The 27,348-nt window shown below is 48.2% G+C and overlaps 2 protein-coding genes across 3 annotated transcripts in view; one reads left to right on the top strand and one right to left on the bottom strand.

Annotated features, from left to right (window-relative positions):
- Window positions 1–6,604, top strand: part of SMAD5 (SMAD family member 5) — a 31,765-nt gene extending 25,161 nt beyond the window's left edge. For both annotated transcript variants that reach the window (XM_045550850.1, XM_045550849.1), the window contains exons 6-7: window positions 121–377; window positions 1,532–6,604. In XM_045550850.1, coding sequence (XP_045406806.1) covers window positions 121–377; window positions 1,532–1,675 — 401 coding nt within the window. In that variant the 3' untranslated portion in view covers window positions 1,676–6,604. The remainder of the gene's footprint in view (window positions 1–120; window positions 378–1,531) is intronic.
- Window positions 6,605–15,109: 8,505 nt separating this feature from the next.
- Window positions 15,110–15,448, bottom strand: SMIM32 (small integral membrane protein 32). The gene has a single exon (XM_045552656.1). The coding sequence runs from the start codon at window positions 15,419–15,421 to the stop codon at window positions 15,110–15,112; it is 312 nt and encodes a 103-aa protein (XP_045408612.1). The 5' UTR covers window positions 15,422–15,448.
- Window positions 15,449–27,348: the final 11,900 nt, after the last annotated feature.

The following is a 27,348-nucleotide window of genomic DNA, read 5'->3' on the forward strand; positions in this document are numbered from 1 at the left end:
TCTGTCTAAAGGCTGTTGGGAGTTTGCTACGGATTCGTGGTTTTCTTGGTTGCAACATCCGTCTTCAGTTTCATTACGATGCTTTGTTAAACTGACTCTCGTAACGCCTGTCTTTTTAAGGTGTTCATCTGTACTATGTTGGCGGGGAGGTGTACGCGGAGTGCCTCAGCGACAGCAGCATATTTGTGCAGAGTAGGAACTGCAACTTCCACCATGGCTTTCATCCTACTACTGTCTGTAAGATTCCCAGCAGCTGCAGCCTCAAAATTTTTAACAATCAGGAGTTTGCTCAGCTTCTGGCTCAGTCTGTCAACCATGGGTTTGAGGCAGTATATGAGCTCACCAAAATGTGTACCATTCGGATGAGTTTTGTCAAGGTGAGTGGGTTGTGACCTGTAAAGGTAATTTGAGTAACTCTTAAGTATGTATATTATGTCTTTAGGTTATAATAGAAAAAATTCTTTGTTAAATGAAAGGTGATAATTACTTTTGACCTGGTTTAATAGGTTTTTAAATGAAATTCTTGAATTTATAATTGCAACCACATGATAGGTCTAAGATTTCATTTTGAGGTCCAGACATAAAATTGATGATTGATACTGATTTTGATATTGAATAGGGGCTGAGTTAAAAGTGTTTAATATCAATAATGCTTTTTGAGTTCTTTAGCTTTAACAGTTTTGATTATTATTAAATTCCATTAGGGTGGCTTAACAGAATTCTTTAGAGTACTAAAATTATTTTACTTGTATCTAAAGTCTGTTATTAAGGATTTGCAAAATTCAAAGAGCTTTTCAAGTTTATCATTGACTCTCTTGGCCTTATTTTGTTGACACTCCAAAGATTATGGTTTGTGAAAAAAATTTGGAAAGAATTTTAGTCATACGTTTAAGCAACCTGAAACTATATCCACATGGGCCTTAAGGATTTAGTCTAAGAAGAGCAACTATTAAATGCTGTGTGTGAGTTTTTCTTTTTGGTGTTTGGTACCACGGTCCAGCTTTGTTAATCTCCACTCCCCCAGCTTCTCCACTCTTCTCCTCTCCACCGGCCAGGAGTACCGTAACAAGTAAAACTGAGAACTTAATAAATCCAGGAAAATAAAAGTAACTTAAAAACCAAAAATTTTTGGTAACAAAATCTGATATGAACTTACATGAGGCAATTTGTGGGTTTTATTTATCTCATTAAGTGAGACTATCTCTCTGCAGAAATATTAATGTTCTAATCATGAGATACTGTACTGTATTACCTTTATAAAATTAAAAACATTCTGAAACATCCAGACTTAATGGTGTCTGTTACGGGAATTATATGTTATTTAAAAATTCATGTATCTTTGAAAAATGTAGCTATTGTCTTGTTTTTAATTCCATGGTAAGGCTAAGATTGGTTTTGTGGTAGTTATTCCCTTCAAATACATTCTGTATATCTCTGCTGTTAAAGTATCTTTTTGTTTTGTGGTAAAATTGATTTATACTGGTTGACAATTTAAAGAGGGATTTTTTGTGATCTCTGTTCGTTTTCACAGGGCTGGGGAGCAGAATATCACCGGCAGGATGTTACCAGCACCCCATGCTGGATTGAAATCCATCTTCATGGGCCTCTTCAATGGCTGGATAAAGTCCTCACTCAGATGGGCTCCCCTCTGAACCCCATATCTTCTGTTTCATAGTGCAGAAGTATTCTTTTCAATTATATTATTAGTGGACTTGTTTTAATTTTAGGGAAACTTTGAGTACAGATACTGTGAGCTTACATGGAAAAGAGATATTACAGCTTATTTTTTTTCTACATAATTGTGACCAATACATTTGTATTTTGTGATGAATCTACATTTGTTTGTATTGATGTTCATGTGATTAACTCTCAAAAGTGTTGTGAAAGACGCAGAGTAAGTATTATGCCCCAGTTCAGAAAGTTTGGTATTGATTTTAAACTGGAACATGCTTTTACTGTATTGTCCTAACAATTTTTTATTTGTTGAATTTTTTTGAAAAAGTAATGTATCACATGATGAAAAATTATAATAGTGTTTAAGAGGGTATATACAATGAAACCTAAGTCTTCCCTCCCATTCTCTATTCTTGGTCTTCCCAAAGCTGTACTTTTACCAGTTTCTTTGTCCCACCAACTTAAAAAAAAAGTATAATTCATTGTTTTGCAAAAGTGTATGGTAGGGGCTTAAAAGAAACTATAAAAAAATCTTTTATTTGAAGGAACACTATGCACTGCTCTAACAAGTAGTGTTCAGTAAAAGCAAAGTGATAGTTTTCTAGGTGACATCATAAAATTGACATTTAATACAGATAAATGTTCGTCAGTGTAATGTGACTTCATGCTATATATCTTTTGTAAAACATTTCCTTTTTAAAAAACTTATTGCAAATAACTGATCTCAAGTATGTCATTTACTCAAAATTTGTCATAAGTACTACTTTGTAGCTGGTGACAGTATGTGCACGGCCTTGTTTGGTTGGCTATGTTTGCTGCTTTTGGACAATGTTGCAAGAACTCTAATTTTGACATGCATTAATCTTTTATTTTGCACTTTTATGGGTGATAATTTTTAGCATAACGTTTGGTAAATCACACTCAAGTGACTTGGACTTAGATGCTTGTCCTTATTTCCTTGGTACCCCTTTTGTATTAACAAACAATGCAGTTTATAGATTACAGTTGTAGGAAGTTATGCTTTTCTAGTTTTTGTTTTATTTTAAGCCTAGATTATAAGACTGTTATTCTATAGCTCCAAATCAAGGTGCCTTTTAAATTCTCTGTAGTTTTATGGGTGTTATTAGTGTTGGAAAATCATGTGCTTAATCCCATTGCTCTTACTTGCATCAGCCTCCCTATGCAAGGACCCATGCACTGTGGCCATAGGGGTCTTCAGCTGGGCCCCAAGGATGAGGCTGCTGGCCTGATACTTCAGAAGAGGATGTCGGGATAGCTGATTTTAAAACATTCATGCATCAAAGAATGCAGACTGTTTTCTTACTTATCATCGATGCTCTTTTTCCATTTTTTTAGTATCTCCATGGATGCTAGTCTCCCAGAGTACAATCTTCAGAGAGGAAAGACATGAAAACTCTGAAACATCCGTTTAATCATTCATACCTTTGGCTTTGGGTAAAGGACTCTCAACTAATTTTTCTGGGGAACAGCCAAATGGACACTTTTGACATGAGAATGAAGAAATTATTCTTTAAAAAAATACATGAACCTAATTTACCTGTCAGCAGAAACTTTATTTTCTGGTGCCTTTTGAAAGTACATGGAGCCATGTCATTCTTCTGTTTAAAATGTTAGTTTGGTTTGACTTTCCACTTTGCCCTTTCTGTTTTTATGAGGAAAAAAAAGTACATTTTTTAAGGAAAGGATTATACAATTCCTTTGTTTCATGTGTCATTATTTATTACTTTGTCAGTGTGCAGCCAATGGATGGTTTTAGCTCTTTCAGATGAAGTGCCGCTTGTGTGTTTCAGCTCGCCGTTCTTTGCTGGGTAAAAGAAATTCTGACTGACAGTCACCTCAGTCTTAAACGTAAGTGTTACACAGCGTGCGTCCTGAGTCTTCCAGAGTTGTGTCAGCCCCATGAGAAAGAACTATTGTCATAGTGACGGAACTTAGGTATTTTCATCATTCTTTAATTTATCAGGCTCATGGCACAACTGTTGGAAGAAAGTTGTAGGAAAAAATCACTTCTGTTAAATGACAAGTACATGTAATCAACTTAAGTGGGCTGTAGTAAACTAGTGGAAACTATTGTCTTATTGGTGTTTTCAAATGAGAGTTAATTAAAAATTGTTTTTATTTGGGGTCATCATGTCACAGCCTTTAGAATTAGCAAGATTTTATGTGATTGGCCTTTTCTTTGTTTTCTCTAAGTCATTGTGTTTCATGGGTGATAGTACTAACACTATTAAAACCATTAAGAGTTTCATAAGAAGTATACACCTCCAGTATTTCCTAAAAACTGTCAACTCCAGACCCTTCGACTTTAAATGAAAATACAGTCTAGCTTCTCTTATAATCCCTAAAGATGCCCGTATATCTACATATAGGAAATAAAATTTGCTATAAGGTAAAACAAAACACTAAAATTCTGGCCAGTGAAAAGAAAGCACCTCTGAACAAAACCACTTCAGAAAATTACAGTTCTAAGTTTTTATTTATTCTACAGAATGGTTTAGAGTAAAAGTTGTGAGAACATCAGCACCACAAGAATAATCACATATTATAGCATGTACAACATTAATTTATGCCAGCTGAAAAGACAAAATCTAAAAACAATGAAATTGCAACCAATTTGGTAAATGCAAAAAGCAGGATAGAATCAAATCTCAGTAATGAATTAAAGCAGCAAAAAGATGTTTATTGGATAAAAGCAGGATTTAAGAGGTACATTTGCCCAATATCTCTACATGAAGAGTATCATGGTCAGGTGGGTGTGGCCTGGCTAGCATTATGGAATGTAAACTAGTAGGCATGTTATTGATCTACTGAAATGGACACGTTTTTTTAGAGAGAGAATTCAAGGAAGACATCATTCAAAATGTCAAATATATGTGTCAGACTATAAATCATTTTTCATATTTTATTGTTGGTGCATAAGAAAACTGGTAATAGAATTGGCTAGGTTTCTGTGGTGAAATCCAGAGTAAGATTACCAGATAGCCAGTTCAGTAAGCCACATCTAATAGTACAGAAGGAGGATATAGCTGTTTTGTACTTTTCGTGACATTTGATAGATATCCTTTTAGGATGTAAAGTGATCAATGAATATTCAGATCTGAAATCTGTTGCCCAGATAAGAACTGGTACTCATGTTATAAAACCTTCCATATTACCTGAAGGCACCTGTGGGAAGCAGTTCCTTCCTCTGCAGTAATGTTCTGTTGGAAGAGAAAGTTTGTACAAAAAATGAAATCCTCCCTACAACAAAGAAACTCTAAAAAATTTGATAGTACCTGTAAAAGTGCTGTACTTCTATTATAGGGAGCATCTAATATACCAGTTTAGATCCATTTCTTTATACTTTTTCTAATCATTTACTTAATAGTACTTTGGATCATTATTACCTTTCCCACTGAAAATATATATATTAACATCCTTTTTACTTTCCGAGGAAGGAAGAATCTTTTGATAGTTATTGAGTTCAATCTCCAGTGATGACTTTTGGATCTATTAACTTTTAAGAGGGTTAAAGCCCTTATTTGTCTTATTAGTTAAATCCTCAATGTCTCGGGTATGAATCTAATGTGTCATCATCGTACCTATCAGCTAGATAAGCAGGTATCTTTTAAGGTAGTAGATAATCTGGTGGTTTTAGAAGTGTTTGATGATTTTTATGGGAGTTTCCTAAGTGGTGGTCTGTAGGTGGTCTCAGACGTTATTAGGGCAGCTTTTTGAGGGATAATCTCAGGTTTGATGCCTGTTTCCCCCAGAACAGCAGCATTTTCCTCACTGTTACAGGTGAGATTCTTGGGAGTTTTTATCACAAAAGATGCACATATCAGAAGTGAGAATTCAAGGCATTTCTTCTGCATAAACGAAGAATTATACCTGCAGGACAGAAACTTGGACAGTTCTTTGGAATTCACTGGATTACAGTTTACTATGTCCTGATTACAGGAGGTAGTATTTATCAAGCCTTTGTTATATTGGATTATTCATAATGGAATCTTATCTCCTGAAAAACAACTGTGTTATAATTGAAGTAACACCCTGAAATTGGATGGTTTACCAAAACCAATGAAAGGGAGCTCACACATCAGTTTTGTTTTTGTGTTTAAGTAAGGAAGCACGCTGTAATTTGCTGTAGCAGTTGCTGTAAAACAAGTGATGAGTTATTTCACTGAAAAGATCCAGTCCTAGAGCAGGTTTCTTTGGTCATTCCTGGCAGAGTAGAAAAGGTTTGTGTGGTTCTTGTCTAAATAACTCAGTTTTTAAAATTCTTAAAATCATCATAAGGATTTGTTCAAAGATGAGGATTTTTTAAAAGTTCATAATTTTGTGTACAGGTAGATTTTTTCACCCATTAATAGTGCCTTCTTAATGCAAGCTGGTGTTAGCTATAACAAACTCCAGTGAGGCCAAAGAATCCCAAGTTCTTTGTAAAAAAGAAATCTTTTAGGGTCAAGTTTTCTTCTCTAATCCCATTGGAGATGCTGCTGCTTTAATTTATTCATAAAGTAGTTTAACTGTGGGGACTCTTGAAGATAATGGTTGGACAAGTGAGATTTTCTTTTTAACATGGTTGGTTAAAGTTCCATTTTGAAATTCACTTATTTTAAAATTGGAGAGGATCGTAATCAGGTTTGTATTTACTTGCCCATATTCTCTTAAAAATATTTCACACGCAGATATAAAGACCACGCCAGTGGCTGCACTGTAGGTCTGCTTCTTATTTGTACTTGTTCTGCTTCTGTTTATGTTGTAGAAAATGAGATTCTAGCAACATGCTTCAATTCTGTTATCTTTTTGATACTTATAAAAATGTATTAGGTTTTACTATACTGTGCTTTTCAAAGCCATAACTCTTAAGAACTTTGTTTTTGCATATTGTTTGCTAATACTTTATTTTAATAAACCTCAAAACCTGTTTACTGTGTCTTTTTTTTTTCTTTTGTACTGTTTTGACTTACGTTTTCATCAAGCAGAGTTTAAAATGAGGGAGGAGATGATCAGTTGCTGGGACCTGCTGAGTAACCAGTCTGTTGTTGAGCTGATAGAGAGTGAATGCACCATGCCTTTCCTCGCAACGTGCGGTTTGCTCAGAATGGTCAATATTTTTTCCATTCTGTTTGTACAGGAAATGATGTTTTTGTTTTGTTCATTTGTTTTGTTTTGGGCCTGGAGTCTGGGGTTTTTGAGTCTAACCAGCAATTTCCCTTCTCTAGATCCCACAGTCTATAAATGAGGGGGCTTGACTGGGGATGGGGAGGCAGAGTAGGCAGATACCTCTTAGCAGAACTGGTCCTGTAGTCTGCCTGCCTGCGTTTGAGTCCTGGGCCTCATGGTTCTGTGCCCTTAGACAAGTTGCTTAACTACTCTGTGCCTCAGTTTCCTGATCTGTGAGGTAAAAGTCTACTTCATAGGATTTGGGGGGAGATTATTGGTGAAATAATATATATAAAGTACTTAGAACAGTACCTAGCATATAAGAACTCATATTTTTAAATTACTATTATCTTTTACATTTCTAATTTTTTGATTCGGAGTAATTATTTCTAATGCTGCTTGACGTTGGTAGATCAACCCTTGATTATCCACTTTGCGAATTTGCCATATTTTAAAACATTTTTTGTCTTCTCCTTTTTTGAAAAAAATTTAAATCACAGACTCACTTTTTATCATCCCCTCCATGGTGTACAACTTTACCACCCTCTGAATTGCATATACAAGAAGTGCAGACTCATTCTAATTAGGAATGATGGTGCAAATTCATGTGCCCTGGCTAGAAAAGTAGAAAAACCAAAACTAAATATTCTAACCCAAAAGAATAAATATAAAAGCTCTTATGTTTCTCTTTAGAGAAAAGACTTCCTTAAAAGAATCCATTTCTGTGAATCATTTCCTTCATATGTGTTTTTTTATTTAAGAGGCATTTAGTAAGGCATTTTTTTTAACAACTTCACCGGCTGTTATAGAAGCTATTTTTAAAAATGTACCTTAGTCCTAGCAGAAGACTTCAGTGAACACTGAGAGGCTGTTGACATCTTTCAGATTTAAGATAATTAGTTTTCAAATTGCTGTAGCCAAAACAGTTGAGGGGCGGAGACAGTGGCTAATACTATTGTATGTTATGGCAGTTTTAATGCAGTTCATCATGTTTTATAAACATTTAAAAGAAGGCTGTCAGCAGGTTGGGCAGTACTTATAAGAAAGTACTTATTTAGAGCTCTACAGTATGTGGGTAAAAGAAGCATTTTTAAAAGCCCCTCCCCCATTGAACATTTTAAGTGTTACTGTGATTTTTGTTGAATTTATAAGTCTATCTTTAATAAACTTTTTGCAAAAACAAAAAATCTCGTGTTCTATCTAACTCACTTTTTTGTTGTATTTTTAAAAAGAGTGGGACTATGTGGAAAATTTAAAGAGCTGTTGGCAGCTTGCCTAACCATTTCCATGTTAAAGCGTGTTGGATGGGAGGTGGGAAGGTGGGTTTAGGCTGATGGGTAAAACTTTTGTATTATCCGTATTGTATCAAGTGGGTGGTGCCTCTTACTGAGACATGTATCCTGAGGCAGTTTATTGGTGTTTGGAGACGGATATTGAAAAGCCTCTTATACTTTGTCTTAATCTCTTACCCCTTCCCCATCTAATAAATCTCCCCCATCATCTCACTTTAAGGAATACTTTTATCGGAGAAAAATGTGGAGATTTTCAACAGTACAGGAAAGTATAAACTAAAATCCAAAAGCAATAGCCAACCACTTAACGCTTATGATTGCCTTTCCAACCTGTTCTGGTAGTCACCCTACATTGATGCTCTGCTTTCTTTGACTAATATTTTGCTGATTATGGATGTAGCTCTAGCTTCTTTTTTTGAGAGGATTCTCAGAGAAATTGGTTTGGTTCCAAAGTGTTTCTTGAATTCTGTATACCCAAGAAGGCTTTTCATTCTCCATAGTATTTATGACCATCCAACATACTATATACTTTATTTCTTTACCCTGTTTAATGTCTGTCTCATCTCATGGGAATGTAAGCTATGTGAGATCAGACCTGTGTTCCCACTGCCAGAGCAGTTCTTTAGGCACACCAGTATTTGTTCAATGAATGAGAATACTAAAGCAAGATGGGATTGTTTTTAGTACTGGAATTCACGTTTTGAATAATGTAATAAGATAATTCTTAGTTGAATTGATTGTAGCTCAGCATTGTATTATATCTCTTTGTTACATGCCTCATGACAGAAGAAAGGGGAAACTCAGCTAAGAAATTTAGAGCACTGATATCTATCTTTCTCTTTGAATTTTGGACCTTTGCCTCAAAGTTATCAGATTCCTGGAATTGTTGCTTGGAGAACCTACAAAATTAACAGTCAAGTTGGAGTTTTAACCTGTTGACATTTAATATTTTCCCAGAGAAAGTAGAAAGAGCATGGTTCTCTTGATGTGTTTGACAAGAGAAAATAATCCAAAAGGGTGTACTTTTATTTTAGAGCTTATAGAGGTGGGGGTTTTAGAAGCTTGTTGTTTGATTTTATTAGAGTAATGTAGAAATAATAAGGCTGCCAAGAAGATGTTCATATGAAAAGAAGGTCCTTTCCTTTTGTCTGTTTAATAACCGTTGGAAGTTTACCCATTCTCCCTTTCCTTAGTTACAGAACACCTGTGTCCAGCTGGACACGTTTCCCAGCTTCCCTTTCAGCTAGGTGTGGTCATGTGACTAAGTTCTGGCCAGTAGGGTAGGAGCAGGAGTGATAGGTGCCACTTCTGCATTATGCCTGGAGGAGGAATATACTCCTTGCTCCTTTCCCCTTCTCAGTGGCTGGGATGCAGATACGATGGCAGGAACCAGAGAAGCCACCTTGAAGTGGACATGGGAGCTGAGCAGGGAGGGTGACAGTGCTGTGCTACCCCTGGAAGATGACTTGAGAGAAACTTGATGGGTGCACGTGGCTGTTTTTTGTTATAACAGCGTAGACTGTAACCTAATTAATACCAATTTGCTCATTCCATTGCCCTCACCGAACCTTCATGGAGCGCTCACTCCAAGTCAAGCGTTAGACCAGGCAGCTCCGGCAGCACCATCGGGTGTTGTGTGGTTCTTGCGTGCCAGGCAGGGGAGCTAGAGCCACAGTTCTTGTCCCTTGGAAAGTGAGGCTGTAGCATAGTGTAGAGTATTTGGTTCCTACCTAGTTAGGTTAATCTGATCAGTTTGGGAGGGTGGAGAAGCAGGAACCCAGAATGAGGGAGACTTTCAAATGTAGACTCTGCTCCTGTGTTTCTGAGTATTTGTATTTTTCCTGGCCCTGAGCATTATCAGCTTGTTCATTCATTAGCTAATATTTGAGGGCCTGCTAGATGTCTGGCTGAGGATAAACAGTGCATGAAACAAAAATTCTTTCCCTTGAGGATCTTCGATTGTGGTTGATGGAGACACCAAACGTGGTAAATAAAAGAGTGTTTACTGGTATGTTCTAAAGAGAAAAAATAAAGCAGGAAAGGGAGACGCGGGGTGAGCGGAAGAAGGGAAATTGAGGTTTTAGATCTACTAGCCAGAGAAGGTCTCACTGAGAAGACTGAACGAAGGCCAGAAAGAGATGAGGAAGTCGTTATGTGAACTAGTGGTTTAACTGATTCTAATTTAAGGCAATTCAGAAGGCATATGAATGACGTTGTAACAATCTATGCTTTCCTGCAGGAAAAGGAGTAATTCAAGCAGAAATAGCTAAAGGTACAAACTTGTAAATTGCACGTTCTTTGGTCTCTGCAAGAATAATTGAGGTGTTACATGGATGGAGACAAGAAATGTTAGTTGGAAACAACTCTGTGGATCACCACCCGCAGGAAACTGGCCAGTTGGAGGACCAATCGATAAAGGAGAGTTGGACTCAGTATTTCATCTGATAAAAGTTTAGTTTAAGGCAGAAAACCAAAGGAGACATGTTCAGATGAGAACACACAGGCAAATTTACCTTAACTTTTATATTTCATTCAACGAATATTGATTGCCTGCTTTGAGTTTAAAACTATGCTGGGCATTGGGAATACAGCACTGACAAGACGGACATCCCTGACCTTACACAACTTACATGTTAGTAGTGGGAAGAGGCAGTAGGTACCTAATTACGCAGTCATTTAATAGCTGCAATGAGGGAGGTGATTTGGGACTGTGATAGGATAATCTTATCTGAGGACTCAGGCAAATCCTTATCGAGGAAGAAAGATTTGAGACTTGAGGGATGAGAAGGCATCAGCCAGAGGAAGGAGAGACAAACAGTTTAGGCGAGGGACCTTAGGGATTGACGGGCCACTGTGACTAGGAGGAGTGTAAGGAGATGAGGCCGGAGAGGCTGGTGGGGCCAGACGATTCTAGGCCTTGTTAGGGTTTTGTTTTTAATCCTAAGAGCAAGAAGAAGCCATCGGATGTGTGTATTGAGTGAAGAAAGACAAAAGTGGATGTGGGGCTCTGAGTTAGGTGGTGATGGTGGAGATGGAGGGAGTGGATGGAATAGAGAGGTGTCTAGGGGGTGATGGATTGCATGTGGGAGGATGAAGACGAGTTTGGGGTCAAGAATGACCACCATGTTTTTTTATTCCTTTGGGTAACCATATGCTGGCACAATCTATAGAGATGGAGAAGACTGAAGGAGGATCTAATTTAGAGAGGAAGCTGATGAGTTTTAGGCTTGTTGAGGTTGAAGTTTCCTATGAGATACCCAAATGGAGGTGTTGAGTGAGCTCAGGGATGGTATGGAGAGAGTATGAAATGTGACTGAAGCCATGAGAGTGGTGAGTAGCTTTGGGGGAAAGTGCAGAGCTGAGAAAAGACCCAGAATGGCTGCCCTCCAACTCTGGGCATGGCTCCCGGGAAGTGCAGACCTCTTCATTGTTCTGTGATACTACCTGCCTGAAAAAGGGCTGCCAGTCGCTCACAGAAAGCTCTTTGTACTGCTGCTGGCACGTCTCAGATGTCACCTTGGTTAATGATGATAGCATTTACTACATATCAAACATGAGCTAAACACTTTACCTAGAGTGTCTCACTCAATGTTGAAAATTCTAAACAGCAGGTATTATTATTATCTCCATTTTACAGAGGAGGAAATTGAAGCTATCAGAATTCAGATGCATGATCAAGGCATAGACTAGATGAGCAAGCTTAGGCTCCAGGACTCAGGCTCTTGGTCACCACTGTGCTGCCTCTTTCTGGTTCCTAGTAATCTGCATCCACCTCCCCACCCCAATATCCACCCCCCTTAACCTCCATCAAAAATGTCTTTTCCCCAACCTCTGGCTGGCTCCCAGTGGCTGTTAGGGCAGAGGAGCCCATATGCCCAGGACATGGGCTCTATTGCTGCTTTCAGCCTGCCACGCCCAGCTCTCCAAAGGTGGTTCCAAGGCATCTTGGAATTGGTGGGATAGTAAAGGGTGGAGGATGTGTGTGTACAGATCTACCTCCCCGGTGTCCAGCTGTCTTTGCTTGGGCCGCCATAACCAAATACCAGGGACTGGTGGCTTAAACAACAGAAATGTATTTTCTCAGAGTTTGTAAACTAGAAGTCCGAGATCAAGGCCCCAGCTGACTCGATTTCTAGTGAGGGACCTCTTCCTGGTTTGCAGATGACCATCTTCTTGCTGTGTCCTCACATGACCTTTTGTCAGTGCACATATGTGGTGAGAGTTCGAGCTCTGGGGTCTCATAAGGACACTAATCCTATCAGATCCAGGCCCCAACCTTACGATTCATGTACCTTTACTTCCTTCAGTTAGGGCTTCAACAGATGAATTTTGGGATGCCACATGCATTTAGTCCACACCATCTAAATATGCAATCACTATATTATAGTCCACTTTACACATAAGTAGAGGGTGAACATGAACTTGGCCACATCCCTGCTGCCCAGGGGAGAATCTGAGGCTGGATCCAACATGAAGAAAGAACCTGTTACTGCTCAGCCAGTAGTCCAACACTGTCCTAGAAAGGGGTACACATTTACTCAGGGTCACAGTGCTGGCAGCTGGCACCCTTACTGACCCTGCGTGCTTTCTAGATTCCAGCTCCATACGGGCTCACTTATTGTGAAGTTTATTCCAGAAGTATCCATTCATTTGAAGTGGACAAACCTGTGGCTTAGGTGGCTGAGGCTGCTGCAACCCTGTGGAGACATCAGAGAGATGCTTTCCAAATCGTGTCCATCTTTGCACTTTCTGGCTTTAACCCCTTGATGCCTTGGGCCAATATCTTAACAAAGGATCCCAAGGGCCTCCTGGATCACTTTGCAGCTGATTCTGGCCTAGGATCTACAGGTGGCTTCTAAGCCTCCTCTACTCATGTTCTCCCCTGAAGAGACTGACTAGTCCTTGCATTTGCTTGTGGCCCCAGAAGACATTGGGCCCTAGTGAGAGCACATCCTGTTGGTGGGTCAGCTTCTTCCATGCCGTGCTACCTCAAGCCCATAGCTCAGTTATAAAGATAGCTAACATTTGGGTGCTCACTTTGTACATTGTGCTAGCATATTGCATTGGTTATACTGTTTATGATTCAACCTTGTAGAGCGAGGTGGTATAACACCAATTTTACTGATGAGGAAACAGGCTAAATAGGTTAAGCAATTTGCACAAGGTCACACAGCTGGTGAGAGGTGGAGCTGGGAGTTAAAGCCAGACAGGTGGAGTCCAGAGCTTGGACTTCTGACCACTCTGCATACAACCTTCAGATCTGGCAGTTGGGCCCTGTGGTGGAGGAATACTCTGCCTCTGCATTGAGTCTCCTACTCCTCAACCCCCCAGACCAAGGGTAAGGGGTCCCCCGTATCAACAGTGTGTGATTTCGGTCTGCCAGCTGGGGGCTCTCGGAGTTCTCATTATTCCCATCTAGTCCTTGCTGCAACCAAGGTTTGTGCAGATCAGCTGGGTTACACTTGCTGTAGGCTGGAGAGGTTTAGCAACATTTCCAAAGACTGAAATGCCCTGTGAGGTGATCATAGAATTGGCACCACTGGGGGCTGGCTGGTGTTAGTTCTGGGAGACACAGGTAATCAAGCCCAGGGGGGGTTTCCGGGTTTCTATGTCTCCTCTCTGATGCCTCCCCTCTAATGTTCCTGGGACGGGAACCTGGAGGGAGTCTTGGGTGCTGGTTGAGAAGTGGTCGGCTGGGCTGGGACTGGGGAGCAGTGGCCAGTCTCTTCCTCAGCCTCAGTTTGGCCTCGGGAACCAGTTTCAGTGTCTGACAACCTTAGAAAGGTAGACTTCCATGCCTGTATGCATTTGGCCAGGGGCAAGAGTCCATAGCTGTCTTCAGATTCTGAAAGCCTGAGTGACCCCCACATGGTTTAGAATGACTGGATTAGATAAAGAGTCAAGTTCTTTTTTAGTCGAACCTTCTCTGAGCTCTAGTGCCCCATTGAGCTCGGTGACTCCTGCAACTATTTTAAATCCCTACAGAAAAGACTCCCTAGAGTTAGGTTAACTTTGGTTAAAGTTATCACAAACTTTTCTGTGCCCTCTCCAGTTCTTTGAAATCATTCTCCCCTAGCTGCGCTTATTTATCCATTTCTTCCCTGCAGGTTCTCCAGGGCTGGTCTCCCTACCTGCTTTGGGAAGAGCTGAGCAGCTGCCCCTCCACCTGACCTTCAGGCTCTTCCTTCCCCAGGTGGTTCTGGTCCAGGGATGGGTCTTGAGAGGTTTCGGGCCCAGGGAGGGAGGCTCTGAGAGCAAAGGGGAGGATGCAGGTAGAAGCAACTGCACCGCACAGAGGTCCTGTGGAACCCTGTTAATGGGGATGTATTCAGCAGACCCGGCAGCAGTTTTCCCTGGAGACCGCCCTGCAAAAACTTCCCTGGGCGAGTAACTCACTAACCCCGGGGGAAGCTGGAGAGCAGGAAGTATCATCAGCTGCCCTGGGCCTGTGAGGGAAGCGGGTCGCGCTTGGGTCTTGCCCTGGGAAGGATCAACCTGCCCGTATCCCCTTTTCCAAAGCGGCGCAACCAATGATCAGAGCGTTCTCGGCACCAGATCTAATTCGGTGAGTTTTTATTGCAGAAATGCAGGCTAGCTGGGCGCTCGGCCGCCTGCCCGCTCCGCGCCGAGGAAGGAAGTCAGCAGGCGGCGAGCAGGGCTCTTGCTCCCGGCGGGCGCGCCGTCTTTCTGGACGGTTTCCCCACTGGACCTGCTGACCAGGGGAAGAAAGGCCCGGCCGGGGTCAGAACCATGGCACCTCCAGGTACTGGGATAGGGACCCTACGCAGCCTCCCAGCACCTCAGTCCCCCTTTACTCTCAGGTTGCCGCTGTAGGTCGGGAAGGGGTTTGGGGTCAGGGCGCGGTGGTCCCAGGGGCCAGGGACCCCGTGGTGGAGCCCACCCTGCCGCGCTCATGCCGGCTGGTCGTGGCAGGGCCGGGACACGGTGCCCGACGGCCCTGGCTCAGCCCGACGCTACACCGGCCGCGTCTTCCAGGGCGCACGGGCGTCGCGCAGCGAGCGGTCGTGGGGCAGCGCGGCGAAGGCCGAGTGGCGCAGCTGGCAGCCGATGAAGAGGACGACGAGCGCCACGGAGAGCAGCAGCAGGAAGAAGAGCAGCAGGTAGGTGGGCAGGTCGGGCTTCGCGGCCGCGCCGTCCCGCATGCCGCGCGCGGTGGCCAGCTCCAGCGGCAGGGCGCCCTCGGCCTTGACCGTGGCTCCCGGGGCCAGAGCGCTGCCTGCCGCCGCCTCGGGGCCGCCCGTGGCGTTGAATACGTCGCCGTACATGGCCCGCGGGTCCCGCCGACCCCGCCGGGACCGCCTCACTTCGCCTCGCGGAGACCGGCGCGACCCGGCGCCCCCATGGCGCGTCCCTCCGCCCCGCTGCGCGCAAATGCCCGAGAGTCGTCGCCTTCGGGCGGGCTGGGGCCGCAGAGACCCGGGGACGCGTCCGCGCTCGGCTGCCTTCCCGCCGGGCGGCGGACCCCAGCGCCGGAGCTGGACAGCTCCGTGCCCGCGCCACTCGGGCCGCCCCTGTTTCTCGCCGTCGCGTTGCCACCAGGGTAAAGGTCCCGAGTCACTGACCGGTCTCGCAGCTCGGACCCGCAGCTCCGGTAGCCCGGGCGCCGGGGCGTCTCTGGGCTGCACCGGCGGCGAGAGGTGCCCGGCGGGTGCGGCCCCAGCCCGGGTCCCCGCTCGGCGGCCGGGCGCAGAGTGCACGGACAGCGGGTGGTCGGGAGTCCCCTGCGTCCTCCGGCGCCGCAGCCACCGCAGTGCCTCGCAGCAGTCCTGCAGCCTCGGGCCCCTGCCGAGACGCCCGGTGTGCGGCAAGCTTGTCCTCACTCGCTCCGGCTGCTGCGCTCGGGCTCGAGCAGGAGACTGAGCTCCAAGGCGGCTCCGAGCGCTCGGTCCGGGCGGGGGTGGGGGCAGGGGCGGGCCTGGCGGCGGCTCCGCGGGGACGGCTGCCAGCCAATGGGGGCCGGGAGGACGCGGCTGCCACTGCCCCGGCCCGGCCTCACATCACTCTCGGACCGAGGGACATGCAGAGGGGGTGGAGGAAGCCACGCGGGGTCACGGAAAGACTGACAAAGACACAGTTACAGACCCGTGCGCGGAGCCACACGGAGCAGGCACAGCTGTGAGCAGACCGCCTCGGAGACCAGGCGGAGCGTGGACACCTGCTTTCATTCTTCTTGACGTTCTCCCTCCAGGCACAACCTGGCTGCTCCCAGCCCTGGCTGGCTGCTGGGTGTCGCAGACCGGGCGCACCCGGAGGCCCTGGGAAAAGGCAGAGACCTCAGACAAGCGCGGTCCAGCTGGGGCTGGTTCCACCGGCCCGGTGTCCTCCCCAGCTGTGTCCTGGTGGCACACGTGCGTCTCCCGCACCATGAGCAGTGTGCTCAGCTCCCCTTTGTCCTGCTCAGACGCAGAAGGGCAGGAGGAGGACATGGCGCTGGCAGTGAGTGGCCCGCCTGCCCTTGGCTGCCCTGGAAAGGCTTTATGGCCAGGACAGCGGTGGCAGTCAGCTGGACTTGTGGGGGGCAGGGGTCTCATTTCCCAGGAGTCCACACTCCTCCCGTCCTCTGAGAAGCCTTCCAAGTGCCCCAGGCCAGAATGGGAACCTCCTCCTCAGCAAGCACCTGCTGCCCCGGACCCCCATGTCCGGTGGGCCGGATGGGAGGAGGTGAGTGAGAAGCGCAGGGCTCTCGGGGCCTGCAAGTGCAAGGGTGGGGGGTAGATGCCCCCTTCAGTTTTGCACCCTAGATGCCTCCCCTGCCCCCTAGTCCCAGCACTGTTGTCTGGTCGCTTGTCTGAGACTCTCACAGGATCACCTAAGTTCACATCTGTGTCTCTGTCCCCACTCCTTTTCCTCCATCAAGGAGTGCAGTGCTGGGGCAGGGCTTGGGGACCTGGCAGAATGAGCCGGCAGAAAGATGAGTTATTCTTCCTCTTTACTTCACCTCGTACCTGGCCAGAGGCACAGCAAGAGTGACCTTGCAAGTGTGCACGGCAGACCCGGACAGAGCTCATCCCTATGGATCCCTGCTCTGCCCAGCAGAGACACCTCTGCAGGCCTTTTGTCCAACTTCGCAATTGTGGTCCCGAGCCCTGACTCTACAGAGTGACAGCTGAGCGGGGTGCAAAAATGCCCAGAGAGGCCATCTTCAGTGTTTCCCACTTAGTCCCACAGATGGGCCTGTGGGGGCCTCCCCGGGACAGGAGGGGGCTGTGTGGAGGGCAGGACCTGGCAGGACTCAGCACTGCCCATCCGCCCAGTCCCCATTCCAGACAGAGCCCGCCGTGGTCACGGAGCTGCTCAGTGCACTGCACGGGCACAGGCCCCTGGGGTGCTGTGCTTGGAGGCTGCCAGGCCAGCACCACGTTTTCCAGATGGGAAGGCTGGCTCTGAGAGGGGCCAGGGCTTATCCGTGTTAGCACAGGACGGCGACCACGTATCAGTGATGTAGCTGCAGCGACAGCAGGCCACCCAGGAGAGAGGCAGGAGTCCCTTTCTCTGAAGACCTGACCTATTTTGGACAGCAGTTTCTCAGCCAGCAGGATCCTAGAGGGCGTTATGTGAGAGCAGAGCAGTCCTGCCCCCCGGCACGGTCAGCCCTGGGAGGCTCAGCACGTGGGCTGCAATGAGGGGGTATCCCCCAGGTGAAGCCCCCCCCTGTCAGTAACTTCCTGGGCCCTGGTAAGGCTTGAATGACTTGAGCAGCTCAGTGTGGGGCTTGGCCTGGCCTTTCCTCCTGGGCCCTGTGTGGGGGTGGCATGGCTTGCTCCCCCCACTTCCTCTCAACTCCACCCCAGTCACTGGGGATAAGCCCAGATGGGGGGCTTCTGGCCACTACCTGGGCAGCTCAGTTGGGGGACCCTGGGTAGAACCTGCGGCAGGCCCAGCCCTATGGGCTGTAAGTGAGGGGTGACGGCAGGTGATTTCTGATCCTGCCCTGGAAAAGTGCTGTGCAGCAGGGAGTCTGCAAAGGGTTTGGTATAGGTGGAGGATCCCTGCAGCTCCAAGGCTCATGGTGGGGGGTGGGGAAGTCTCTGAACCTGGGGTCCCTGACACTGTTCCTTCCTTCCCCCCAGCTGCTGCTGCTGATGCCATACTGCATTTTATAGAGGTTAAATGACACATGCAAGGTCTCCTGCGTGTGATTGGAGGAGCTGGGCCTTGAACCTGGGGAGCCAGGCTCCAAAGTCTGTGCGCTTAGCCCCTCTAATAAATTGCCTCCAATGGCAGAGCTGCTCTAGTAGCTTCCATTCATGGCCTCCTACCACAAGCTGAGCACTGGGCTGGGGCTTCAGCATTACTATTGCTCCCCACGGCAACCTGTGATCTGCACTGCTATCCTGTCTCCCCGCCCCCCTCTTGCCAAGGAGGCAGCTGTAACCCCAAGAAGTAGTGTCACTTGCCAAGGTCAGAGCTGGGTGCAGAACAGCCTCAAACTCTGCAGTCTGTACCTTCCACTCAGTCTCAGGCTGCTTTTTCTAATGAGAAACTGAACAAAGGGAGTGTGGCCAACATGCCCTTCCTTTTGGTGAAGTTGGAGGAGGTATCTTGCCCTTTTTGGGGGCTCTTCAGTCCCGAAGTAGGGAGAGCACTGTTTCTTTTTCGAAAGATGTTCAGAGCCCTGAGAGTCACGTTCCCTGCACGTCCGCGGGCAGGAAATTAAACAAGGCTGGTACTGAGTAAATGCAGAGATGAAGTTTACACAGCTTTTTATACAAGCCAGAGTGGCCTTCCATTAAGGGAGCTTTGTGTACTCATAGCTTTAAGTCTTTGGAAAAGATTATATAAAAGGGGCTCAGGAGTTGGCTTTGACAGGCAGAGGTCGTAGGGCCGGGACCTCGGGGCCACTTCTTTCCCATTACGTAGTTGTTGAGTGACATACGTTCCTTCCCCAATGACCCGTCTGCGGAGAAACCGAGAGAGGCGAGCGAGGCCAGGGTGCCTTTCCTGCCGCGAGGGAGCCAGTTGGCAGCTGGTTAATGGAAACTTGGGGACTGGGAGCGCCGGAGCCCAGCGCTGCATGAAGTGTGCCGCGCGGTCTGCAGTGCTTGGCGGAGCTATTTCTGTGTCTTCCACATGCCGGGGAATTATTATTAAACCACTCAACGTCATGCAGAAGCTGGGGGTGAAGACCAAAGGTGAAAAGTTGCTGTCTGAAGGTTGGAGTCTGTCGCCGCTGGAGTCATTTTCCCTGTATGGGCATTGGCCGGCTGCAGGATGGGGGCCGCTCCCTCCGCGAACCCAGGCTCCGCTTGCAGAACTTATTTTTTACCTATCACTCCCAGGAAATACATTTTTTCTTTCTTTCTTTCTTTCTTTTTTTTTAACAAATGGCTTTGGCAACAGCAGTGGTTGTGACTTGAGGTTACATTTTAGCAGCAAGGAGCCCAAGCTGAGGCTCTGAAATGAAGCCACTTTCTTAACAGGAATGGGCCGAGGGAGGCTTGGAGGACGGTCATGCCAGGGCTTGCAGGGGGCTGCAGGAGGGTTAGTGGCCTGGGGTCACCGGGAGAGGGCGGTGTGTGAGGGAGAGAGGATTCTGCAAGGAGAGAGCTCCCAAAAGGGCTTAGCCTCCTGTCCCAGACAGTGTGTCTCTGGCTCTGTCCTCTGGTCCCCTCAGCCTGTGGGTCTCTGGTCAGTTCAGAGGGTGGGCTGGAGAGAGCCAGTTTTGAGATTCACCAGGCTGGTGGTTGCTGGGCCATTTTTTGGACCAAGTCTCACCACTCACTGGTTAGTGCCTCAACATCTTCTCTGTGGTCCCAGTGACATGTGACCTCACTGTCTCTCCAGGTTTCTTTAGCTGTGTGGCCACCAGCCAAGTGGCCAGTGGTTACAGTGACACGAGGCTGCTGGCTGATAGCAGACTGATGGTTACCACCTGGGCCTAGTCACCTAGTCTTCCTGGGAGGGGCGGGGGTTGGCATGGCAGTAAGACGGCTCCTCCTGCTGCCGGGCCCAACCGGGGGTGTTGGGGTGGAGTCATGAGTGGGGTCCCTGCATAGTAAGGAACAGGCCACAGCTCCGGCCAAGAACAGGGCAGTAGGCAAAAGCTGGGAGAGAGCCAGAAAATGCTGGAAGGGGTAGAGGGACCCGGTAAAAGACTGCTGTCTGGGATCAGTATTCAGGCTCAGGGGCACCTGGCAGTCTTGCTGGGGTCCTCAGGTCTCTGTCCTTGTACTTCGAGGGGAGGGGCCCTGGCCTGTGAGGTGCACTTGCCAGGAGACTGGGGGCCGGAGAAGTGCCTCAGACGGCAGCAAGGCAGCGGGCAGGTGTGTGCGGTCAGCTCGGAGGCCCCAAACCGCCTGTGGTGCCGTGAGCGCCGCTCCCGGCAAGCCTGGTTGTGAGGCCAGGGCAAAAGAAGCCACTGAGGAAGAGTCTGTGTTTTCTAGGATCGCATTTCCTACGATTTCCTATGCACAGCTCAAGTGGGATGCAGTATATGACGTTAGGCAGTGCTTGGACATGGCATTAAACATTATTGAATCACACGATGACAAAGGTTCTGTCCTTAATCTCTTAATTATTCTGATTATGGCAGGAAGAAAAGTGCAGTCTGGGTGCTCCATCAGGGTTCTCTGAGAAGCATGACGAGGGATTTATTGGGGAGACGCCGGTGGTGGGTTGGAGAGGTGCCGGCACAAGGCCGGGGGAGCCCTGAGCTCTCTCCTTCGGAGTCTGCTCCTGAGCCAGCACCTGGACAGGGCTGAGAAGCCTGACTGTCCTCCCAGCGGATGAGCCCTGTCCCTGCAAGGACGGGACCCTCCCCTCCCCACCCGCACCTCCCTACACACCAGGCCAAGCCTGCAAGCCGGATCCTGCAGCGGCAGCGTGGCGCGGTCGGTGAGAGGAGGGGAGATTGTGGGCAAAGACACCTTAGATGGGGGTGGGTCTCTGAGAGGGGGCGCAGAGAGGTGCCTGGGGAGGATGACAAACCCAGGTAGTCTGGGGGATCAGAGTACAGAGTACATAGATACCCTTCTTGGGAAGAGCCCTGAGGAGGCAGAAGCCTCCTTCTCTGTGGGGGTCCCTGGGCGCTGGCTTGGCCTCCTGTCGTCGTCATGGGCACAAATCCCGAGGTCACCTCCGGAACTGATGGGAAGCTGGGAGAGGAGGCTCGTCCTTCTGGCGGCATTCACTCTGCATGCCCCCTGTAGACGTAGGGGAGAATTTCTGCCCTTGACCAGAAAGAGGAAGAAAGGCCAGTTTTACAAAATTCAAGAGCATAGTCCTTCAGGTTTGAAATTGTTTTCTTTTTCTCCTAAAGGTTAAAATACCCAACAATTTGACTTTTCTTCCAGAAAACTACTAGGGGATCTCAGTTCTCTTGTCCGGGTAAGTTCCTCCCCAAAGCCAACCACCCCCTGCTCCAGACCTTGCCCTGGCCACTTCTCCCTGGTCCTTCCCACCCCTCTGCCGTGGCGGGGGGCGGGGGGGGGAGGGCAGCGCCGTCTTCTCCGTGGGGCATGGCAGGGTGGTGACTGGCTGCTCAGAGGCCGGAGGCAGAAGGGACCGTGGATGGGGGGGGCAGAGAAAGGCCCCTGTGGCCAAAGCAGCAGCACATTGGCCACCAAAAATCTGAGAAAGATGATCCCTGTTTCCCTGCCAGTACTTGACAGAGAAGGAGGGACCAAAATGCCCATGGCCTGATTCATGAGGAAATGTGCTTATTTAAAAAAAGTTTTAAGTGAGAGAACTGAAGCTGTCCTTTAAGTGGCATTTTAAAACCTAAATTGGAAACTACATTAGCATTGCCATTTTATGCTGAGGCAATGGAGACTCGTCATGCTCCTCTCGGGCTCCCAGGTCGGACGTGAGGTTGTCTCCATCCTGGAGGGTTTCCTCTGGGGAGACACGTGGGGTTCTGCACCCCAGTCCTGCTGGGGAAGGGGCTCCTCCCCCCCTAGGAGGCTCCCTGTGGGCTGGTGTCTGGCAGGCGAGAGGAGTGGGCCGGATGACTGGGAGTGATTTGGTGCTTCTTTGAGAAAGCCTTTAAGATGACATTCCTGGAGAAATGGCACTGGGCTCCACCAGGGAGCGCACGGTCTCAGCATCTGAGCCGGAACTAAAGAGGGAAAACAAGAATATGCTGGGAGGTGTTCAGGGCATTTCAAGATATGACAAGCCTCCAACCAGCTCAGACCTCCTGGCCCTGAATTCGCTCACACAGGCGAGAAAAGCGATGTCACGCACAGCCCTCCAACAGCAGCTGCAGGGCTCGGGGTGGCATTCTCCCAGAACTGGTTTCAATTTCTCCTTAGAGGACCCCTCTCCCCCAGCCCCTTCAGAATCACTTGATATGCTTTTTAAAATGCAGGTTTTGGCCCCAACCCCAAATATTCAAATCTAGCATTTGGAGCTGTAAATGGGCAAGTGCATTTGTGTGCACGTGCCTGGTATCATCAAGTAGTAACCGAGGCGTCCCCCTGCATTTCTTGACAACTGTGATCCTTCCCTGCAGCCAGACAGGAATCAGACCGCTCAACGTCAGTTGCTTTAGGGAAGGGAGGACATCGCAGAACTCAGCTAACAAAGGAATCAAATTATTAGCTTTTGAGTTTCAAAAGTCTAGGCCTGGGTAAAAGGTCTGGAAAAAGACGTGAAAAAAACAGGGCTGTGACTAGCACACATAACACCTTTGAGTGAATTATAAAACGCTGCCAAAACTTTTCCTTAGCCTTCTGTTGCACCCCCACCTTTCAGCAGGGTACCTTTGTGCAGTGCACACACTGCTCAACCTTATGTGGCAGCCCTGCATAGTGGCAAATTTACCCATCCTTGAAGTTAGAAAAAAAATCTCCCTGACCTTGAGGCAGGGTGGAGTGGGAGGTGAGGAGGAGAGGAGAATTGGTGGGAAGACAAAGAGACCTTAGATGTGGGTGGGTCTCTGAGAGGGGACAGAGGGATTCTCTGCCTTGGGAGGGATGACAGAAACCCAGACAGTCTGGGGGCTCAGAGTACAGAGGGACATCGTAAGTACCTGTCTTGGGTAGAGCCCTAGGGAGGCAGCAGCTCTCAGAGTGTTGATGGCTCCCCCAGGCCCACTGGGCATGAGGTGGCAGAGTAATTCCTGCAAGTCACCTAAGTGTGCACGGAAGTGCTGGGGGCCAGGGGGAGCTGCCTCCAGAAGGACTCCCGAGTCGGTGCTCCCAGAAAGGCATGAAAGAGGCAAGTGGGGGTCCTGAGGGGGTCTCTCCACTGGGAGTGAGGGTCCTTGCAGCAGCGACCTACGGGACTGAGCTTTAGGAACCAGTACAGGCTTGGTGGGCACTGACACAGCAGGGTGGGGGGAGGAGGGTGTTGGGGTGGGGTGACTGCCTGCCCTAAGCCCGCAGGACTCGGCACAGTGCCAGGAAAGCGGGTGGGGGACTCAGAACTGGGCTGAGATTTCTACCACCTCCGAGAAACTGGCAGGAGGGGTGTGTTCCTGACAGAGATTGACCAATGGAAACATAATCTTACATTTCCTACCCGCTTGAGGTTGTGGATTAAGGTTTATTAATATGCAAAGAGAACCACAAGTAAATACCTCCTAATAATTATCCCTGGGTGGTTGGATTAAGGGTGATTTTCATTTTCTTTTTCTTTTTTTGAGTGCTGAGGTTTCTGAAAATTTCTCCAGTTACCATGGTTTACTTTTGTAATGAGAATAATATTTTCCTAAAAACAGTATAAAACAAAACAGAAAATGTAATTTGCATTTTTAGTTCTCTCGTGTCTCTCCCAGGCCCTGGTCCCTTAATTGCCTCCTGCATCTGGCTGCCTTCAGCCCCGGGGCCCCCTCGGGCCTCCAGAAGGATGCAGCGGCCTGGGCACCGGCTGAGGGTGGGCTGGGGGCTGGGGGAGGGCAGAGGAGCCCCAGGTGGGAGTCCTGGATGACAGTGATGATAACATCACAAGGGACAGTTTTCTTTGCTCTCTGCGCCAGGATGGAAGGGAAACTCGGCTTTGGCTCCAGGAGGGATGGTCTCTCCCCGCCAAGGTGGGAGGGTCCTGGCTGGGCTCTGCTGAGCCGGAAGGCGGGCGGGTGGGCCGGGCTCATTCACCGTCCAGGCTCCCGAAATAGCACCCCGTCCTGGCACTGGCTCTCCGGCCCCTGAGCCCTTGCTCAGAACCTCACTCTGAGTCAGCACCGGCTCTTGGGTCCCAGTAGGACCGTTTGGAAAGAAAGGGAAATGCTGACAAACCGCCTGGCCCCTTTAAGGGATCCCCACCTGGGAGGGGACAGGGATGGAAATAGAACAGGGAGGCAGGAGGGGGAGGTTTAGTGGGCTGGCGGAGAAACAGGCTGGTTATTAAGGAGTGAATTACCTGGCTCTAATTAGGAAGGCACTTCAGCAGCACATTCCTCCTGATACAGATCGGAGGGGCTCAGGCGCAGTGACAAAGAGCAGGAAAGGGGCAGAAATGAAAGATAGAGCTCAAACGTCAGCAACAGCCCCCGTCCCTCCCTCCCTCCCTGCCTGCCCTCTGCGTGCCCCCCATGGGTTGCGGTGAGAAGAGGAGTGGACCCTCTCTCTCTCTCTCTCTCTCTCTCTCTCTCTCTCTCTCTCTCTCTCTCACTCTCTCTCACACACACACACACACACACACACACACACACACACACACACACACGCGCGCGCACCCCTCACTTGCCCCTCCTGGCTGGAACTTTTCTCCCTTTGTGGGCAGAAGCTGTCTGCACGAGGAGGGAAGGGGTCCACCTCCCCCCAGGTGGTGTAATGCCAGGATGCCCTGGAAGCTTCCTCACCTGCAGGCTGTCTGCCCCAGGCCTCTGTTCTCTGACCCCAGGTGAGTTCTCAGATCCCAGGACAGAGGGGGAGGGGCCCCTGCCCATGGCCCAGTGCAAAAGTGACATTGCCTCACCTCCAAGAAACAGGTGACAAAATCCAAACTAGGCCACCCTGGAGAATGCTAGTACCCCAAAGCCTTGCTAGTGGTTACTGTCCCTTTACTCTGAGTTTTCACTGAATAACGGCACTGCTTAACAACAGGCATGCAGCACAGCAAAGGGTGGGAGGGAGACATTCACCCCTCTGTTTTTCTTGGTGCCTCCAATGCTTTTCCTGTATCCTTCTCATGTCCAGATCTTACAGATCCTTCCAAAACTGGGTCAGTCCCACTCAGTGAAGACCAGAGAACCAGCCAGAGCACTGGACCAGATTTGGGGTACAGTCCCCTCCTCACTATCCACCAATGAGGTGCCATCCAGCAAGAGGACCTCTGTGGCAATAGTGTTCAAGTATGGGTGACTTGGAAGCGTCTTAAAATAGAAGTTCCTAACCCTGACCCCAGTCTGTGCATCTCTCAATGCGTGTCCCAGGGGATGCTGAAGCAGGAAGTCTCAGGACTGCATTGAAAACTACCCTGCAAAGAATGTCCCTTCTCCCCAGGTCACCTACCAGGGACAGCGCCTCTACATTAGCTGCCTAGCCTAAGGGCATTCCTCCCTGTCAGTTCTGTTCCTCGACACCCACTCTGCACCGGCCCAGTTCCCAGGGCCCAGGGCCCCAGGAGGTAAATTTCCGTTCTTGCTCTACTTAAGCTCTTTTCATATAAGGGGATGTGGACTCCTGCCCGGCCCACCGCCCTGGGTGGTGGTTTTAACTGAATGAGATAAGGGCTGTGAAAGTGCTCAGATAGTTGTAAGGTTAGAAGTCTAAGGGGGTATAATTGTCCTTTGAGCCTTGTGCCACCTCCTCTGTATTGCCCACCGCTCTTACTAACATCACAGATCTGCTTACCTGTTCCAGGCTTGTCTCTTTTCTCTCCCATGAGACCGAGAGCTCCTCGAAGCTGGAGTCCACAGCCTCCTTCCAGCGTATGAGCCGAGGTGATGACTGAGTTGACTGGCTGCACTCAGCTTGTCAGCGTGCAGCCTTTTGCAGGATGGACAAAGCTATTTTTGGGGAGGTTTCTATTGGTATCCAGAAACAGGGTTTCTTTCCAAGTAGAGGAAAGAAAACCTGGGTAGATCAGAAACCCCAATGGTGGCTTCGTTAGCACCCACTGACTTGCATTTGTAGGGCACTGTTGTTTGAGGCACCAGGCCTCATGATGCAGGAGTAAATCAATTTTTTGAGATATATAGGTGAGATTGATTATTCTCCTATAGATGGGCTAAGTATGATATGAAAATTTTCTGGATCATCTTTCAGCCTGTTTTAGTTATCTGTTACTGGGTAACATATTACCCCAAAACTCAGTGGCCTAAAACAACCACATTTGATTATTCTCATGATTCTGTGGTTGACAAGGCTCAGCTGGGCAGTTCTTCTGTTCCCCGTAGCTGCATTACTCACGTGGCCACACTCAGCTGGGAGCTTGACCAGACCAGAAAGTACGAGAGGCCTGTCATCCTCCAAGGTTTCTCTCCACGTGGCTCTCAATGCTCAGTGGTCTAGCTGAGCTCCTTCACAACACAGCGGTGTGTTGTAAGACGAGCCTCAGTGGGCGTGCGCTCATCAACCACTGCGTATGGTACACTTGCTAATGCTCCATTGGCTAAAGCAAGTCACATGACCAAGCCCAGCGTCAATGTGGGAGAGGAACACAAAAGGGTTTGAGAACTAGGAGGCATGTTTTTTTGGAGCCATGGATGTCACAGTTCACCACAACTGTATTCTCCTGTCTTTCTTGGGAAGTCGCCCGAACACTTAACAGAACGTAACAGCAGCCATGCCAGACATACGTGTTTATTTGGGAAATGGAGCATCTGCCCCAGAACAGGGACCCTGCGCTGCTGGCCCTGCCGTTGCCTGTGCTTGGCGGCCGTGCTGTGACTTGGAGGAGGTTGCATAGACCCAGGCTGCTCTGCTTGGTGCCAACATGGTTTATGCCCCTGGGTGACCACAGCCTGGAGAGAGGAGACTGAGTCCTGGCGGGTAGGCAGTTTCTCCCGTTGCCCTGGCCGTACAGTGGCTTCACCCAGATGCTGCTTCTTGCTTGTTGGTTCCTGGTGGTGTCTCCAAAGGGCCCGTGGGAGTCCCAGTATGTCCATGAAAATGAAGCCGTGGACATCTCCACATCCCCTTGGGTTGCCTCCAGGTCTCTGCTGCCCAGTGGACACATGTCGGAGCAAGTATGGGGTCCCTCTTCCCCTGCCTTTCCTCCCTGTGCCTGTGTGCTGGGGGCCTGGGCCCTGATTCCAGTCTGGCCTCCAGAGCCCCCTCCTGTCACTGCCCATGTGATGGAGCAC

This window comes from Lemur catta, chromosome 5, assembly GCF_020740605.2.
Source record: "Lemur catta isolate mLemCat1 chromosome 5, mLemCat1.pri, whole genome shotgun sequence".
NCBI lineage: Eukaryota > Metazoa > Chordata > Mammalia > Primates > Lemuridae > Lemur > Lemur catta.

Coding starts and splice junctions, on each gene's coding strand:
- SMIM32 (XM_045552656.1), bottom strand. CDS start 15,421: ATGTACGGCGACGTATTCAACGCCACGGGCGGCCCCGAGGCGGCGGCA.